Genomic DNA, 16,780 nt, shown 5'->3' with positions numbered 1-16,780 from the left:
CTCCTCGCCAGCTGTGAATAGAAATCTCAGGTGGTGCCCCAGGGCGCAGAGACATTTCCCCTCAAGCCATGAATGTAAGCCCATAAATGGAACAGCCCGAGATTCGCTTCGGTAGCCTGAGAAATAAAGCAGGAGGCATTTTAAAAGCTGGCAAACCAAGCGCTTTGCCTGGGAGTGGAAATGCAGACGCTTTACCAACAGCATGTCTGTGCATCCAACAGGAGCCAGAGCCGCCCTTCGCTTTCGTGATCCCACCGCTAATAACAATGGTTGTGTCAGAGCAGATTTTTGCTATTATGCTCCCAGGCCATTCCACCCTGGACTTGTTTCTACACAGTAATCAAGCATCTGGGTGCAAAATGAGAAAAAATCCAACTCATCATCCAGCTGTTTCTAAAATCCCAGCTGTTCAGTAACAGGCAGAAAATAGCTGGCGTAACAACAGAACAGAAGAGCCCTGAAGCGCAGGTGCTGCAGCCGCTCTCTGGGTATGCATTGCTGTGACCTGATTTATACCTCGGCGAGATGTCGTCTACCTGAAACACATGGAAAATGCTCTTCCTGAGAAATCTGTGAGCGGGAGGCAACAGAAGCCTTCCAGACTGGGCTTCTGCTGAAGAAGCAAGTGTGATAAGGTAGTAGATGCTGGGAAGGAGGGAGACCTGAGCATTTTTATAAGACTGTCTCTGCAGTCTCCAAAAATAAACAAACAAACAAAAACCAAGCCTTCACCACGGGATGGAGAGATTGTAAACAAAAGCAGGAAAGAGATCCTTGCATACTTGGAGCCAATTAATATTCAGTCTGAATTTATATTAGAACAGTCTGCTTGAATTTCTGCCCCAAATCTTTGCAGGGAGGCTGGAAGAATTTTACAAGTCAGGAGTCTTATCTAGTCTATCTTGCAAAGACTAACACAGCCGTGGTTTATCATAACTGAAAAGGTGGTGGAGGGTGCATCCAGCATGTAATCTTCAGCTTATTTCAGCACTGAAGGCAGGATTTATCCTGAAGTACTTAAGTGATCTCTAACTATGGACGGGCAAAAAAAAGAAACAGTAATTCCTGAACAGAGACAATCCCAGCCAGATTCCACTCAATCCCTTGAGAGAGTAAAAATAGCTGGTGTCACCAGATGATTTGCACCTCGGTGTACTGTATGTTGCCTTACCCTGATCGCATCTAATCCTCTCTCTCTCCATGTGTTCTCACACTGCCTCACAGTTTGTGAAGCCAGTGGACCCCCGTAGTGAATGACACCTTCTCTCCTCCTCCTCCTCATAGATGGGAATCAGCCTCCACCCGTGACAGCTACATCAGCAAGGTGCCTATGACAGCAGCCTTCTAATTTCATGACTTCCCCACTCCTCTAAGTCTTGCACACCAACAACAACCAGCACAAACACATCATGCAGTTTTGTGTCCTTGACACTCCTCCTCGGGGCTGGAATGGGTTTGCTGAGCTCCATCTTGGTTTCAATGTACCACTGTGCTGGTGGCACTGGACATGGGAGAGGGGGTGGAGGGGTCCTCCCCTTTGAAAAGTAAGTGCCCGCGTGATGATCTCTTAAAGACAGAAGAGTCCCTTACTCAGAGGGGAAGGGCTCATCCTCAGTCAGAACACAGCCTTCACTCCCAGCAGCAGTCCTGTTATGCGAGCATCCACAAAGACAGGAGCAAAGAGAGTGGGGTCGCTGGGACAGGTATGCACACATCTCCTCGAAGAGATTCATTCAGCTGCCTGGATTTCCCGGGCTAGCCAGACTGACAGCAGCTTTCAGACTGACCCAGGCATTGTCAACATCAGGCTCATGATTTTCTTTAACCCTAACTCTTTCTCCTGCCCTCTGACTCTCAAGTTTAGATCTTGAATCCTGTTTAGATCCTATTACCCTTCCAGGAAAAAAATAAAGATCTGTTGTTGACTTCTCATAGTCTGAATCCATTCTGGAAGAAATAGATCAAAAGTGCTGAGATTCTTTCTAGGAACACGGGTAGGAAACCTGTTTCTAAGGGACCTGCCCAGTCATGTGGACTGTGCCATGCACAGAGGCGATCCTCCAGATTGGCTAACATCAGCTTCTAAACCGATCACCAGCAAATGCTGGAAAAATAATGATTGAATACCCTTGTTACCAGCTATTCAATTTGTAGCCGAGCTTTTCACTTAATTTGCTGGAAGATGAAGTATTTACATAAGATTCACCCATTAAATATAATGTGAAAAGTCAGAAAAAGAGAAGAAAATCAGATTCTATTAGCATCTGTAGAAACCTGAATGTCTGAATCATTATTTATGGGCTAAATATTTCTCCAAATAAATAGCTCTGAATATAGATTGCAATCTCCAAACCTCGTGTTAATTTCTGGAAATAAGGGACTACACATATGCTTAAAGGGAGTAGGACAGTGTGATGCTTAGACTCAGCTTTTATCAAAAGTCAATAACTTTTAGGCTAATCAGACTAACATTAAAAATCATTTCAATACAGTAACACCAACAATGACACAAACCACAAATGACAAGTGAATAAGTAAATATGAATACCAACACATTCCCTAAAGATTCTCTCATCTCTCAATAAAGTCCAATTATTTCTTACTCAGTTTACTAGCAAACGAAGCCTCACTAGGATAATGATCTTCACCAACTCAAAGGGACAGAAAAGACTCACTCAGGTGCTAACAACACAATCAGTGTTCTTTGGGAGAGCCTGAGTCCACTCAGGTACAGGCACATTCAGCTTATAAACAACAGCAGGCATCCTCTGTTAACTAACATGATTCCCATCACGGAAAAGGCTCGTTCCCGTCTCCAGGAGGGATGCTGTGTTCCAGCTTCTGTATGGCTTTGTATGTGAATACTGACAAAGACATTGGAGTATGTTTCCAAAACAGCATAAAACTTCTTAAAGCTATAATTAAACCTGAGACAATTGAGAAAGTCATAGCAAACAAAAGCCACCCCAAAGAACAGAAAGATAAGGGTGTTGGGTGTCCAGGCAAGACACAGCAGAGCTATGGATTATATGATCCAGTTTCCAATTTACAGCTGATCTTCACACAGCAGGCCTACCAGACATGAAAAGCTAAATACAGTGAGCACTTGGAAGTATCTCAGGAAGCACGCGAATTAACCCTTCCTCCTGAGAATGAAATTCTACATACCCTTGTCTCGCACGACAGCTCTACGACATAAAAATTCAACCTAACACGTAAAGAAAGATGCTTTGGTCTTCAAGTAACACCATTCTTGAAAAACTGCACACACTCAGCTACTCATGAATACCCCACATTCTCACCATTCCTCCATATGCCTTTTCAGTACCTTAGACCCTGCTGCATCCAACCCAGCCGTCTGTCTGTAGCACCGAGAGCCCTGAAAGGCTCAGTGTCCCTGTGTTAGACGGTTATCGCTTAGACAAGCCTTTCACCATAATGAAAGTGAAATAAGAAATATATAATACATGTGAAAATATGAATGCATTACCATTACCACTCTTTTGAAACAAATACAATAATTTAGCTCCGCACCACCCAGCTTTAGTGAGTATCCAAGGGGGACTCACCACATAACTGTATTTGACTGGTTTACAAGGTAACTGACCCTCCAAAGACCACAGATAAAGAAATTGGGGATAAAATGCCTTCATCCTCTCTGATTTTGAAAATCCATACTTGATCTACAGAATCATGAAAATATACTCCTATTATATTTCTATACAATGTCAATACCTGGGAAGAAAAAGCATCCATTCTATTGTTAGTATTTCTAAAAAATACTATTAAAATTAGGGCTCAGGTGCACTTCTATTATGTCTCCAAAAGACGTTCACTTGCACATTCACTCAGCAGCTTCTTCCTGCTTTTTCAACTCTTGATTCCTTCTGCTGGTGGTGAGGCAACCTGAAAAAGGCACCCCCCTAAGTCCTGGAGGTACTTGGTTTTAGTGAACATGAGGTTTTGGCCCCACAAGCCAAGCTTCCCCGTTAGCTTCTAGCTCTGGAGTTTTTGTCATTTGCAGGTGCTGCATCACTTTATCTTATGAGTTTTGCATTCTCTCTCCTAGTTACACCACAGGAGACAGCACCATTCCGAGGCTGGGTAACACCAGACACAGATAACACATCAGATATGGGAACTCTCCCCCGTGGATCTTTTGTAGGTCCAGAAGCAAGGACTGACTGGGTCAACTACCGACTCATTTAGTTCCAGGAACTCATTACTTCCAAAACACCAACGACAACAAATGGATCATCATTGGGCAACACTGTGACCAGTGGGTTGGAGATACACTTTCCAAGACTGTGACCTGGCCACTAGCACACTATTTGCTCCAAACATCTATTCTGATGCCTCACATCCACAAGGGATGCCTGAGTCCCAGGACGGCTTTCTGCTCCATTACTCAGCACGGTTTCAAAGTGATCAACTCATGCCATGGCAAAGCCCATTTACCCACATCTTCTGAACTTCAAGTTAGGCCATATGGTTTGATTAGCATACATTTACTAAGATGATAGTGTCAGAAACTGGGACTGCTATGGAAACAGAGAAGTAAGCCAGAAATAAAACTCAGAGAACAATCCTAATCTGCCTTTACTTCTCAGAATTACTCCCATTTGCTGCAAAAACAGGACTGGTTCCTCCAGCTTGAACACAAACCGCTCCACCGCCTAGCTTCGCACAGCTCCGCTGATTTCCATGCTAGCAGCGGAGACGTCTGCTAACCCGTGGTACTGCCTACAGGCTCTGGCAGAGCCTGTCCTCAGGGTCAAGTTTCTTTTCAGGCAGGAAAACCAAGAAGTACCTTTTGTCCACATCATTTGTCCCTTGCAGAATTCAGAATGACTTTTGGGTCAGGAAGATTTCCTGGAACAGGCCCTTGTGTCACTCAGTGACAACCCGTAATCATTCTAAACTGTATCAATAAAAAAACACAGAACACAAAGAGGGGTATTACTGTCTGCATCCACACACAAGCCCAGCAGTGCAGCTCACACGGCATCTGAGGTGTCCCTTTACCCGTCGAGCTGCCAAGTCACACGAAAGCCCTGGAAATTAATCATGAACACCACCATTCCTGATTCTACTGGGCAGCAGGAAATGCTCCTGTTATTATTCCAATGCCATTAAAAATAATTTTCTATGTATTGCTGTAGACTTTTTTTAAAAATAGGAAAACATGTATTTTAATTTAGAATATTCTTCTTAGGTGTACCCTGCCCATACCCTGAGCTCTCTCTCAACACATGCTTCAAGAGGAGATTTCCACAAAGCTGCCATGATCCTGTTGAGAGCAAATTTAACAAGGGATGCCACGGCAATTGTGCAATGCTGTATGTGTCCAAGCATAAAAGGAGTCCTCAGCACAGGGCTTGGTGCTCTGTTTACTGACACAATGGCAAAATAGCAAAGCAAGAAATAAAAATGTTTACTTACCAACTTTCACCGTTAAGGATTCAACTGGAGTCAGAGGAGTCAGTTTTCATTAAGTGAGTCAACTGTCTTTAACAATGAGGATAAATAGCTTTGAAATACATCTTCTCATTCATTCAGCTTATTTTAAATCTCAAACTCCTGATACTGCAGTTAATCTAACAGTGAGATTTTAAAACTGTTACGCTTTTCCCACTTAACTAAAAAAAGTAATCCAGGCTGGTCTGACTAAAAGACTCAGAAAATATAAAGCTAATATAATATTTTCTGCAAGCCCACAGGAAACTTTTGGCACTCAAAGGGAGAAAGTAATAATGTAGCCCAATATCCTGGATTTTCCAAGATGGATAGAAAAAGGAGGGGACACAGAAAAAAAAAAAACAAAGAAATGGAAAGGAAGAGAAGAGAAGAGGGCAAAGACACAACAAAAAGGAGAAAAAGGAAAAGAAAACAAGAAAAAGAAAATAGTTCCCTGGGGAGACAGAAGTATTCGCCCTGGGCTGGTAGCAGCTCTTAACTACCTTCCTTCTCCTGGAACCTACTAAGGCTCTCTCACAGAAATCAAAAAGACTATTTCTTCCTCCTCTCTTCCTTTAAGTTAGGCCTAGCTTTCCTCATCAGGCCCCTGCAGGAAGGAACACTGCGCCCTCCCTGGAAATAGACCTCAGAGCCCAGCCCTCAGTAGGGCGCCGCGGGCAACACCATCATGGGAAAAGCAGCTCCTGCGTCCCAGATCCCAAGAATTCTGATCTCCACGAGGGGTCGTTTCCCTATTCTCTTACAACAAATGTGTAGGGCGGATCTAAGGAGATCCAGTTTCCTAAATCAGCTACACAGAGTAACTGGAAGCATCTTCCTTAGTATAAAATTTTAACAAACGATTCTAAAGCACTTTGCCGAGCTCCGATTTGGAAGAACACTATACATTCACAGCTGCACTGAATGTCCTGCTTTCACACCTTCCCTGTAAGAGAAGTGTTGCATGCAAAGTGTCCCTGCGCAAGTCTTGAGGGCTTAAGAGCTTTCCCTTGTGTAGAATCAAATCCAGCTCTAAAATAAATGCTTCCTGCAGGGAGGGGATAAACACACTTTAGTGACAACCTAGTAATACTTAGTTTGAAAGCCCAGGATTAGCACTTCCAACCTTCTCACCTTAAAAAATCAGTAAGATCAAGTCGGGCCTTGGGATCCTAAATAACTCCATTTCCTGAATTCTCAGCAAGGTCAGTGTAACATGTATCTACAAATGAATTTAACTTTCCAGAATATAAAAAGTAAAAGTTATGTAAACAATGAAATTCAGTAAATTTTTCCTTCATAACTTAGCCAAATCATAGCCACGGCTATTATAGATGGTGCAATAAACATTGTTAACTAGAGAACCCTTATTTTAAGATATAATCTGATCTAGATGAAGATAAGGCAAGAAACATGATCTCTTGTCTACTGAAATCCCTGAGATCTTATGCCCAAAAAAGAAACTCCAGTAATTAGTCAAGGATTTGCAAGTTTATATCTGAAAATCAAACTCCTATAAGGGCATCAAAGAAAACAATCCATGATTTTTATACACTCCTCACAGAATAAGTGAAACTCATGAGCTCTGAATATCTATTTCTCCAAGAAAAAATTCAAAAATTAAGACCAGACATCAGATCCTTACATGAAATTCAACATTTCGGAGTTTTTACCTGTTCTCATCTGTTCTCCATCACTATGTCATGGAACATGCTCTATGTGCCCTTTTCTCCTACTAATGAGGAAGCTGAGTGTAGAAGCTTTACATGGCTTTGCCACAGGGCCGAGCAGCACACCAAGCAGCCTTGCCGAGTGCAATGCTTATTACACTCCTGCTCCAAATCCAAGCCATGTCACAATGTCGTCTCTGAGTCTCGGTGACAGGTGACATGCACATGTTTTGTCCACTACTGACCTTGGCTTCCACATCTGATCAACCCTAGTGCTTGCTGCCCTCCATCCTCCCAGTGTACCCTGGAAAAGCATTTCCCTATAGGTGAAGACGAAAGAGTGGGGAGACGAGTGGTGCAGATTAACTTTTCACCCTAAAACTCGATGCAAACTTTTAATGCCTTTCAAGAAGTAAAATTGACCAAATGATGACCTGGATTGAAAAACCTTGAGAAAAGCAATTCCATTCCGGGTCTTTTTAAATTTTCTTTTGACAGTATCTGAGTGTACTACATGCTGAGATACCCTATCTGGTATTGGGGGAAGGGGATGTCAAGGCTCAGGACATCCGTTCTATAAAGAATCAAAGTTCACTTAAAAAATAGAACAGTAAGGACTCTCGTGTATGCAGATCAGGTTTGCTAACCTTCACCTTATTCTGAGTCAGTAGTATGAAGTAAGTTAATAGTTTTTTCCTCAGACTTTGGAACACTTTGTGAATTAAATGCTGTTGTGTGTGTCATAAAATCCTTTAGGAAAGAAAGCTATGATGGTGATGAGGAAACCAGTGTTCTGAGACAATACATCCTTCTGTCCACTTTAGCAAAGAGAATGCGAAACCAGAGGTGGATCCCCTCATGCTGCACACAAAACATAAACTTAATGAATCTGGCACTTATACTGAACATTTAATAGAAAAAGATCTTAATCCATAATCACTGTAGCTGCTGGGTGTTGGATTTCTTCAAGAATTCTTTCAGTGCATGCATTAACTTTGGCTAAGTTATTCTGGACTTCAGAGGCAGAAGCAGATTTAAAGTGGTATGGTTTCCAAAGCATCAATGTAACAGACCAATTTCAAAAGGTTGAGTTGCTAAATTTTACTTCACATCCCTGTGTGTATCAGATTTCAGAATACGAGAGAACTGTGTGGCCCTCGGCCTCACCCAAAAAAAAGGAGAAAGCAAAGGAAATAAGACTAAGAAATTATTCTTCCAATGATTGTCATTGAACTGTAACATTAGCAAACATTCACAGTATGGAGTCTCTCAGTCTTCAGCATATAAAGTAGTGCAAAGGAAAACAAATTCCAGTTCCATCACCTGGGAACAAAACTTGTTACATTTTCTCCAGTTCCATCTTTTCCATAATGTTAGGCATTTGTTGTCACTTCTTTCCAAAATTAATAATAAAATATAATCAATTTCTAAAGGCCCCTGCAGCCTTTTTAAAAGTTAATTTCCAGTCAAAAATAAACTTTAATTAAATCCAAGATAAAATTGTGACCTATATTCTGTTAAATAATTTACTTCCTCTTTTTTTGTACACAGTAACTCTTACAGTTTTTTAAAAAACAACTACAGAATCCAAGACATTAGAGATGCTATTAAAGCATTGATAAATGACTGCTCAGATTCATTAGTTCTTACATAGTAAATACTTCAAAATGCCAACTTTTCCTGTCACTGCACAATTTCCAACAATGCTGACAATTTACCTACACACACACACACATACACTCTCTCTCTCTCTCTCTCTCTCTCTCTCTCTCTCTCTCTCTCTCTCTCTCTCTCTCTCCATGGAACCAGCCTTACTATGAACATCCCTTCCAGCTCATGTGCAAAATTCTTGCATTCTAATAAAAAATATAAAGATAGATTTGCTCCTATTTAAGCCTCCCTCTTCTCCGAGATGTTTCATTTATTTGACGTGTGATACAAGTTTAGTAACAATTATACCATGTATTACCATTACATGGCCTACTACCGTATGCACTGGGCTCATTTGCATATTTTACTTTCAGAACTGCGCTGTCTATGCATAAATCTATTTGGAGATGCTGGGGGGCCTGGCTGGTGGAGAAAGCCATTCACACATCCGTCTCCACAGCCTTCGCGTTGGAACAGTTGTTCTTGTCTGTCTCACTGTCATCCCCCCTCCCCTGACCCTTCTCCTCCTTCGCACACAGGGACTCCTTCACCCCTTCCTCCATCTCCAGATACTCAGACTTGTCCCCCAGGGAGGAAGACGTGGAACTTCGAAATTTCTTGAGCAAATTGGAAGGGAGGTAGGGGCAGCTGACGGCATTCTGTGTCAGCTGCGTCTGTTCCTCGTTCTCAGTCTCTCTGTGGTAGAAATAGTTGAAGTTAGAGACAATGACGGGTACCGGCAAAGCGATGGTGAGGACACCTGCGATGGCACACAGGGACCCCACAATCTTGCCCCCCACTGTGATGGGCTTCATGTCCCCGTAGCCCACGGTTGTCATGGTGACAACAGCCCACCAGAACGCATCGGGGATGCTTTGGAAATGGGTAGTGGGCTCATCTGCCTCTGCAAAATACACGGCACTGGAGAAGAGAATGACACCTATGAAGAGGAAGAAGATGAGAAGGCCCAGCTCACGCATGCTGGCTCGGAGCGTGTGGCCCAGAATCTGCAGGCCCTTGGAGTGTCTGGAGAGCTTGAAGATCCGAAACACTCGGACCAGGCGGATGATCCTAAGGATGGCGAAGGACATGGCCTGCTGCTGCTGCCCGTTGCTGCCCTCCTGCTGCTGGGCCAGATCCGTGCCCAGGGTGATGAAGTAAGGAAGGATGGAGACGATGTCAATGATGTTCATGATGTTCTTGAAGAAGAGGGCTTGGCTGGGACAGGCGAAGCAGCGGACCACGAACTCGAAGGAAAACCACACGATGCACACCGTCTCCACGATGAAGAAGGGGTCGTTGAAGATCGTGTGGCCCGAGTTCTCCAGACGGGGCGCCGAGGTGTTGTTCAACGACCCGCTGTGCCCACCGGAGCTCAGTGCCATGACCAGGTCCCTGTCGTCCCTGAACTCGGGCAAGGTCTCCAGGCAAAAGATGACGATGGAGATCAAGATAACCAGCACGGACACAATGGCGATGCCCCTGGCAGGACTGGAGCTCTCTGGGTACTCAAAGAGAAGCCAGATCTGCTTCTTGAACTCATTCTCTGGCAAGGCCCTGTCCTCCTCCTCCCTCACGAACCCCTCGTCCTCGCGGAACTTGAGCAGGGCCTCCTCGCCCAGCTGGTAGAATTTTACCTCCTCCGTGAAGATGTCGAAGGGCACGTTGACCGGCCTCTTCAGACGTCCTCCGGACTGGTAATAGTACAAGATGGCATCGAAGCTGGGCCTGTTCCGGTCGAAAAAGTACTCATTGCGCAAAGGGTCAAAGTACTGAGTCCTCTTCTCGGGGTCCCCCAGCAGAGTCTCTGGAAACTGGGCCAGGGTTTTCATCTGCGTCTCGAAGCGCAGGCCGGACACGTTGATGACCACACGCTCACAGCAGTCGCTGTAGCGGACAGAGCTGTAGCCACCGCCTCCACCGCCATCGTCCTGGGGCAGGAGGTCCGTGTAGGAGCACTCATCGCCGCGGTCCTCCTCGCTGTAGTAGAACCTCCCCTCCTCCTCCTCCTCATCCTCGTCCTCATCCTCGTCCTCCTCCTCACTCAGCTCCCTCAGGATCTTCTCCTCAGAGCCACTGGGCATCAGGTCGGAGCAGTGCGGGAAGCTGCCCTGCCGGTGGTGGACCTTCTTCTTCTCTGGCCGCTGGCGCCGCGTTCTCCGACTCCCGCGGCTGCCTTGAGGGTCGTGGGCTGTGCAGGCCCCGCGGGGCTGGTGGTGATGGTGGGACCCCCCAGAGCCTCCTCCGCTGCCCTCTGCAGCAGCTGCAGTGGCGGCTGCCACAGCAGCAGCTGCAGCGGCCCTGGAGTGCGCCAGCCTCTCGCGCTCCCGGGCCCGGGCCTGGGCTGCGTACCCGTAAGGCATGTGGCTGTTGCATCCTGAGCTCTCTGCACTCACCATAGCGACCTCCATGGCGGCAGCTTTGGGAAATGGCTGGTTCCAGTTGTGAAAGAAGCAAAGAACGAAAGACAGAGGACAGAAAAACAGATGGAAAGAAAGAAGACAAGAGAAGAGAAGAGAAGAGAAGAGAAGAGAAGAGAAGAGAAGAGAAGAGAAGAGAAGAGAAGGAGAAGGAGGAGAAAGAGAAAAGAGAGAGACAGAGACAGAGAGACAGAGAAAGTGAAAGAGAAAGAGAAAGAGAAAATAAGAAATAAAGATGGGAAAAAAATAGGGCAGCTTCTCTGCTCACCAAAGGAAGGTAAGTTTGGAACCCTTAAGCAGATTGCTTGGAAGACTAAAGATATTTTCAGTCCAACTTTGCATTTTCTGTTTTTAAATCAGCACACCCCATGCTCTTTCGGCTCAAGGATTCAGTGCTGCTCTCCAGACCTTCGCTGGTCCAGACACACAGCCTCACGCTTGTGGGCCTCACGGGGAGAGTCGGGGTCTCCCACACCCCTCGGCCAGGGCGGATGTTCCAATGTGGAAAGGCCTCTCCTGGGTGCGGTCAGTGATCCGGCTGCATGGTGCCAAGGCAGCAAGTATCTGACTGCCAGCCGTGGTGTCCAGGAAATGAAATATATTTTTCTGCCATGGAATCTGTCCAAAGCCCAGTCCGTGAAATTTAAATAAAATGCAAATCAGCCATTAGTCTTAGCACTTGCCTTCCAGAGAAGGTCTGACCCACCACGTTAAGATGGGGCACGGAGGGTGCCGAGCCATTGCTGCTCAGTGTAGGAGCAGAGTCCCCAGGTGCTCCCCTCACATGCAGCACAGGTGCCCTGGACCCCACATCAAAGCCAAGCTGCAGGTGGAGGCAGAGACCTTGAGAGGTAGAGAAGAAGCAGGACGAAGTGCCCACCGAGGCCACGCCAGCTCGGCGCTCTCCGCAGAAATCAAGGCAGGGCAGAGCATCCTTGGGTAAACTCGGGCAGAGGCGGCAGTGCTTCACCTGAAAGGGGTGGGAAACAGGCAAGGATCAAAACACAAGGAGGAGGCGCATCACACAGGCAAACTAAGCGCCTCCCTACCAGGCACCTCCTTCCGTCCTCAGGCAAGCCGGACAAACAGACCGGAGACTACAACTGCTCAGGAGAATGGCCAGGCTGTTCTTAACTCTCCTCCTCGCCTTCTTCTCGGGCTGTGACTTCAGCTCCGTCTATTTCCATGACACTTCCATTCCCCTGCTTCTCTCCACTCTCAAGTCGCCGGCTTTCTGCTCTCCTCCTGCCCTGGCCAATGCCAGCTTTCCGTTCTCACAACCAGGGGGCCACCCCACATCCCCAGTGCCTTTTCTCTCCAGGTGTTCCCACCGTTCACACGCCTCAGTGCATCTCCTACATTTCCACTCCTAACGTGTTTCTGAATTAAGCAACTTTGCACTTCTCTCTTGACTCAAGAATAAAATTGGAAAAAATGTTTTTTTCAAGTAGACTCTGCTACTTGAAAGAGATCTAATCGGCTCCTCTACAGGGTGTAAATAACATGATACAACGTCCCTCAGGCCACCTGAGAAAGGGGTGGATGAGGCAGTGGGATAGACTTGTACACTGTGAGTGGCCATAGGAACAGCAGCGTACTCAGGAATAGCACAGCCCTGACCTGTCCCAAAGGCTTCTGTCCTCTCCTGCCATCCACAGTGAGGGCTCTGCTGACATCCTGAGACTCCCAGTGCCTGTGCTGGGCCCGCAGCTCCTCACTGGGGTAGCAGGCCCTGTTGTTTTTCTGTGCCTGGATTCCTGAGCACTCCCTCCCCCCACCCACAGCCCAGAAGCAAATCCCAGCTCCCACCTCTCTAATAATCATCTCCCCATATAGTGTTGCCACGTTCACCTAGGCGTTGCCTCCTACACTCTTCCAGAGGAACCAGTTCATCTTTTAAACACTGGTACTTGTGGGCTTTGTGCACCACGCTCCACCCCTTACCATTTCATCTGCAGCTTCCACCCCTCCGAGAGCGCCCCCCTTCCCTTCCAGTCTCTTCCCATTTCCTGACCATCACCTGTCCCCTTCGGTGCAGTGGCACCTGCTATTCCTGGCCCTCCTTTTTCCTTTTTGCTCTCCAGGTCCAGCGAGTTTCATCTGGACCCACCCACCCCGACCCTATATTCTATCTCCTCCAGCTTCTTCCATATCCCTCTGACAAGGCTTCTAAGAGAGCAGGGAGGAGTGACCCAGAGAGGAAGCCAATGCTCAGAATTCAGGGCAGCCACCAGCTTCTATTACTGGAAGCACTTGGAAGCAGAAGGGAAATGGCTTTCTGAACCATCAGCAGGGCTGGGCTCTTGACCACCTGCTGCTTGGCCTGAGACTGTCAACCTTGTCACTGAAACGCACTGGAGTTTGGGGAAATGTCAAGCACAGCAGTGGCAAACACAGAGCTGCCCAATCGATGCTAAACCTTCCCAAGGGAGAGGGCGCCCCACGGACAGCAAACCCAAACCCAGGAAATGCACCTGTGACAGCTTCTCAGTGGACAGCGCCTTCCTCTGCGGACTCCGACCTGTCTCATATTGAGCAATAGCCACCACCCCAAGTCAGCACTGGAAAACCACCTCAGGGTGGCTCCAATCACTGTGCCACCCCAGGCCAGCATCACTTAGGGGCTGCACAGGCCAGACAGCCCCAGAGTTGCTGGTGTCTCCCCAACTTCTGCAAGCAGTGACAACGCACTGCTTAAATAAAGCCCTGCTGCTGCGTCTGCAGGGCCTAGGTAGCTTCTGCACCAGCAACCCTGCCTCACCCCACGGCTCCTCCGAAGGCCAGGAACCAGAGGGTCTCCAAGTTCACCGCCAACTCTGGCAGACCCAGACTGCCCCCTCCTGCTCCACACCGATTTCTCATCTACTGCCCCTAGGTCTGCTAATTTTTCTTTATCTAACTCGCCATGCACCCGACAAAAAGCAAATCGTTTCCTTCTTAATTGGCTGCCAGGTACCTCCCTGCTCCTGGATAGAAGGAAGGGAGGAAGGAAGGGAAGAAGAAGGGAGGGAAGGGAAAGGAAGAAAGGAAGGAATGAAGGAAGAAGGAAGGAAGCAAGGAGGGAAAGAAGGAAAAGGGGAGGAAAGAGGGAAAGAGAAAAGAGGAAGGAAGGAGGGAGGAGAGAGGGAGGGAAGGAAGGAAGGAAGGAAATAAAAGAGGGAAGGGGAAAGAAGAAGGGAGGGAGGAGGAGGAGGGCAAGGGGACCAGCAACCCAGCCTGCTGCTGACAGTCGCCCTCCTCCCAGGCAGCAAGCAGCAGCCGCCCGCGGCCGCCCGAGAGGCCAGGGACCCCGCCCGCCCCGCACCCGCACCCGCACCCGGCACCCCGCACCCCGCACTCCGCCCGCGCCCCCACCCCCGCCAGGCCGATCTCGCGCCCACGCCGACCCCGCCGCAGCCCACGGGCGACCCGGGAGGCGCGGCCGCGAGCAGGCACCGGACGGGCGGGCCACCCCATCCGACCCCACCGCCCCGACCCCGCGCCCGCCCTCGCGGGATCTCCCGCAACGTCGGTCGCGGCCGGGGGCACTCACCGTCCGCGCGGCGCCCCGGAAGCCCGGGGGAGACCGTCCTGCTCCAGCGGCGCGGGGTCGCACCCAGCCCCGCGCCCGGCCCGCGGCGCTGACCCTGGACAGCTCCGCCCGGCCGCCCGCGACGCCGCTCCGCCCGCAGCCCCGGCGGGACACGCCTCCCGGGGCGGGGCCTGGGCGCGGGGTGGGGCCGCGGGCGGTGCAGTCACGACGCGGGCGACTCAGGGGACAGCGGGGACCCAGGGCGCCCCGGCGGCGGAGGAGGCGCGGGGCGAAGGGGGCGGTGACGGTGACAGGCACCTGGGACCCGGTCCTGTCGCGTCCCGCCCCATCCAGTCCGCTGCTGTCCACTCCTGCCCTGGCCTGGCCTGGCCTGGCCCCTCCCGTCCCGTCCAGTCCTAGCCTGGCCTGTCCCTGGCCAGATCTGTCCTGTACTGCCTCACCCTCTCCCGTCCTGTCCTGTCTGGTCCTGTCCCAGCCTGAACCTTCCGTGCCCGTGGTCCATGCGCCCTCCCTCAAGCCCACATAGCACCTAAGAAGAGGGTCCAGAGCCTGGTTCACTGTGCGGGGTGCAGGGAGGAGAGTGTGGGCTCAGAGGGCAGGGCATGCACAGGAGAGCCAGGAGCTCCTGGGAACCTGTTGAGCTGGAAGAAACACACACACCTGCGGGCCGGGCTGCTCCTAACAGACCGGGGGGCCCTGCTGCTGCCCTCCTCCAGCCCACTCTCCAGTAGACAAGGGTTGCTCACTGGGACCCTAGCCTGGAACGCAAAGGCCATGCGCTGGATGGCAGCTTGGCAAAGGCCTCCGGAGCGCTGGTGCAAGGGTGCGGTTCCCAGGGGTCCAAGAAGCAGAATCTACAAGGAACCCTACACCAGGGACAGGCCCCAGCTCCGCTAGGGTAGAGCAAATCTGCCTGCCCAGGGCTGGTGGTTGGCAGCAAAGTGGCTGCTGGTGTCCTCCACTGCTGGCAGCTTTGTTAGGGGATGCTACTGGGCCTCCTCCTTTGTGGAGCTCGATTAATTATTCAGGGAAATATTCCCGGGCTGAATTATAGATACACCCCCTGCACTGCCCAACCCCTGCACCTGGACCACCGCACTTGGTTGTTGTTTACTCTTTTTAAATAATAGAAACTAAAAGTTCAAATTGCAATCAGAGAAAAGAGGAAAAGCAAAGACACAAATAAAAGCCTGGTGCGGGGCTTAGCACACCTAACTCTTTCCTTTCCTGCACTCTGAGCTGCTTGCCAGAACTCTTTCGCCTGTGGCCTCTCTGACTTTAAGGCCAGGTGGAGGCTGGCGGTGCACCAGCCGGAGACAGCCCTGGACCTCAGAGAGGGCTCCTGTTCAAGCCTGTTGCTCCGAAGGCTGACAGGAGGCAGAGATGAGAGCCCAGGATCTAGGGAACCATTTCCCAAAAGCAGTTTGTGAGATCAATCTAGAGCAGCTCCGGACTGCTTTCTGGGGAGATGAAAAACTGATACTGAGGGATGCTCTGAAGACACAGGTTACACCAGAGCCCAGTGTTTAATTGGCTCCTGTTAAAACTTTATGGATACACTCCAGGCTGCCACTGACTTTTGGTTCTCAGTGTGGCCCAGAGAAATTTAAAGTTTCGATGCCTCAGTCTATAAATATTTGCACTTCTTAAGCAGCAGGAGTAAGAGTTGCTAAACACCCAATGAGTGCAGCGGAGAGAAAACCGCTGTTATGCAGCTGTGCATCAAGGCCTCACACTACCTTTACTCCCAGGCTGCTTGGGCTCATTGAGTGTCCACCTAGCAACCGGCTGGGAGCTCCTTGCATAGGCGCTGCTTATCTCCATAAGGAAGCACTGAAGCACTTCGTGTGACAGGCAGTATTTTTGCTGTTTTACAGAGCAGGACATTGAGGCTTACGTCTGGTCAGACAACTTGCTGGAAGTTGTAGAGCTCATTAGGCAGCAAAGCCAGGCCTTGAATATCTGTGTCTGCAGTGTGGACGGAGCCTGTGATGGTGCCAGTCCTGCTGTGAGTCTGTGTCTGCGTGTCCCACCGTGTTCCTGCCTGTCGG

At 49.0% G+C, this 16,780-nt stretch overlaps 1 protein-coding gene across 2 annotated transcripts; it reads right to left on the bottom strand.

The window, feature by feature from the left end:
• Positions 1–8,017: 8,017 nt before the first annotated feature.
• On the bottom strand, positions 8,018–14,867 carry Kcna4 (potassium voltage-gated channel subfamily A member 4). 2 transcript variants are annotated; one of them, XM_063256751.1, is made up of 2 exons: positions 14,730–14,867; positions 8,018–12,167 (listed from the first exon to the last, which is right to left on the bottom strand). In XM_063256751.1, the coding sequence occupies exon 2, from the start codon at positions 11,186–11,188 to the stop codon at positions 9,218–9,220; it is 1,971 nt and encodes a 656-aa protein (XP_063112821.1). In that variant the 5' UTR covers positions 11,189–12,167; positions 14,730–14,867; the 3' UTR covers positions 8,018–9,217. The 2 variants fall into 2 exon arrangements, with proteins under 2 accessions (XP_063112821.1, XP_063112822.1); XM_063256752.1 differs by lacking the exon at positions 14,730–14,867 and adding an exon at positions 13,672–14,351.
• Between the last annotated feature and the right edge of the window lie 1,913 nt (positions 14,868–16,780).

Source organism: Cavia porcellus, unplaced genomic scaffold (genome assembly GCF_034190915.1).
Source record: "Cavia porcellus strain 051 isolate PalLab524CR breed Dunkin Hartley unplaced genomic scaffold, mCavPor4.1 scaffold_9, whole genome shotgun sequence".
Taxonomy (NCBI): Eukaryota; Metazoa; Chordata; class Mammalia; order Rodentia; family Caviidae; genus Cavia; species Cavia porcellus.
This window is presented reverse-complemented; position numbering and strand designations above follow the sequence as displayed.

Excerpts from the sequence above, each read along its gene's own strand:
- Kcna4 (XM_063256751.1), bottom strand. The coding sequence starts at position 11,188 with ATGGAGGTCGCTATGGTGAGTGCAGAGAGCTCAGGATGCAACAGCCAC.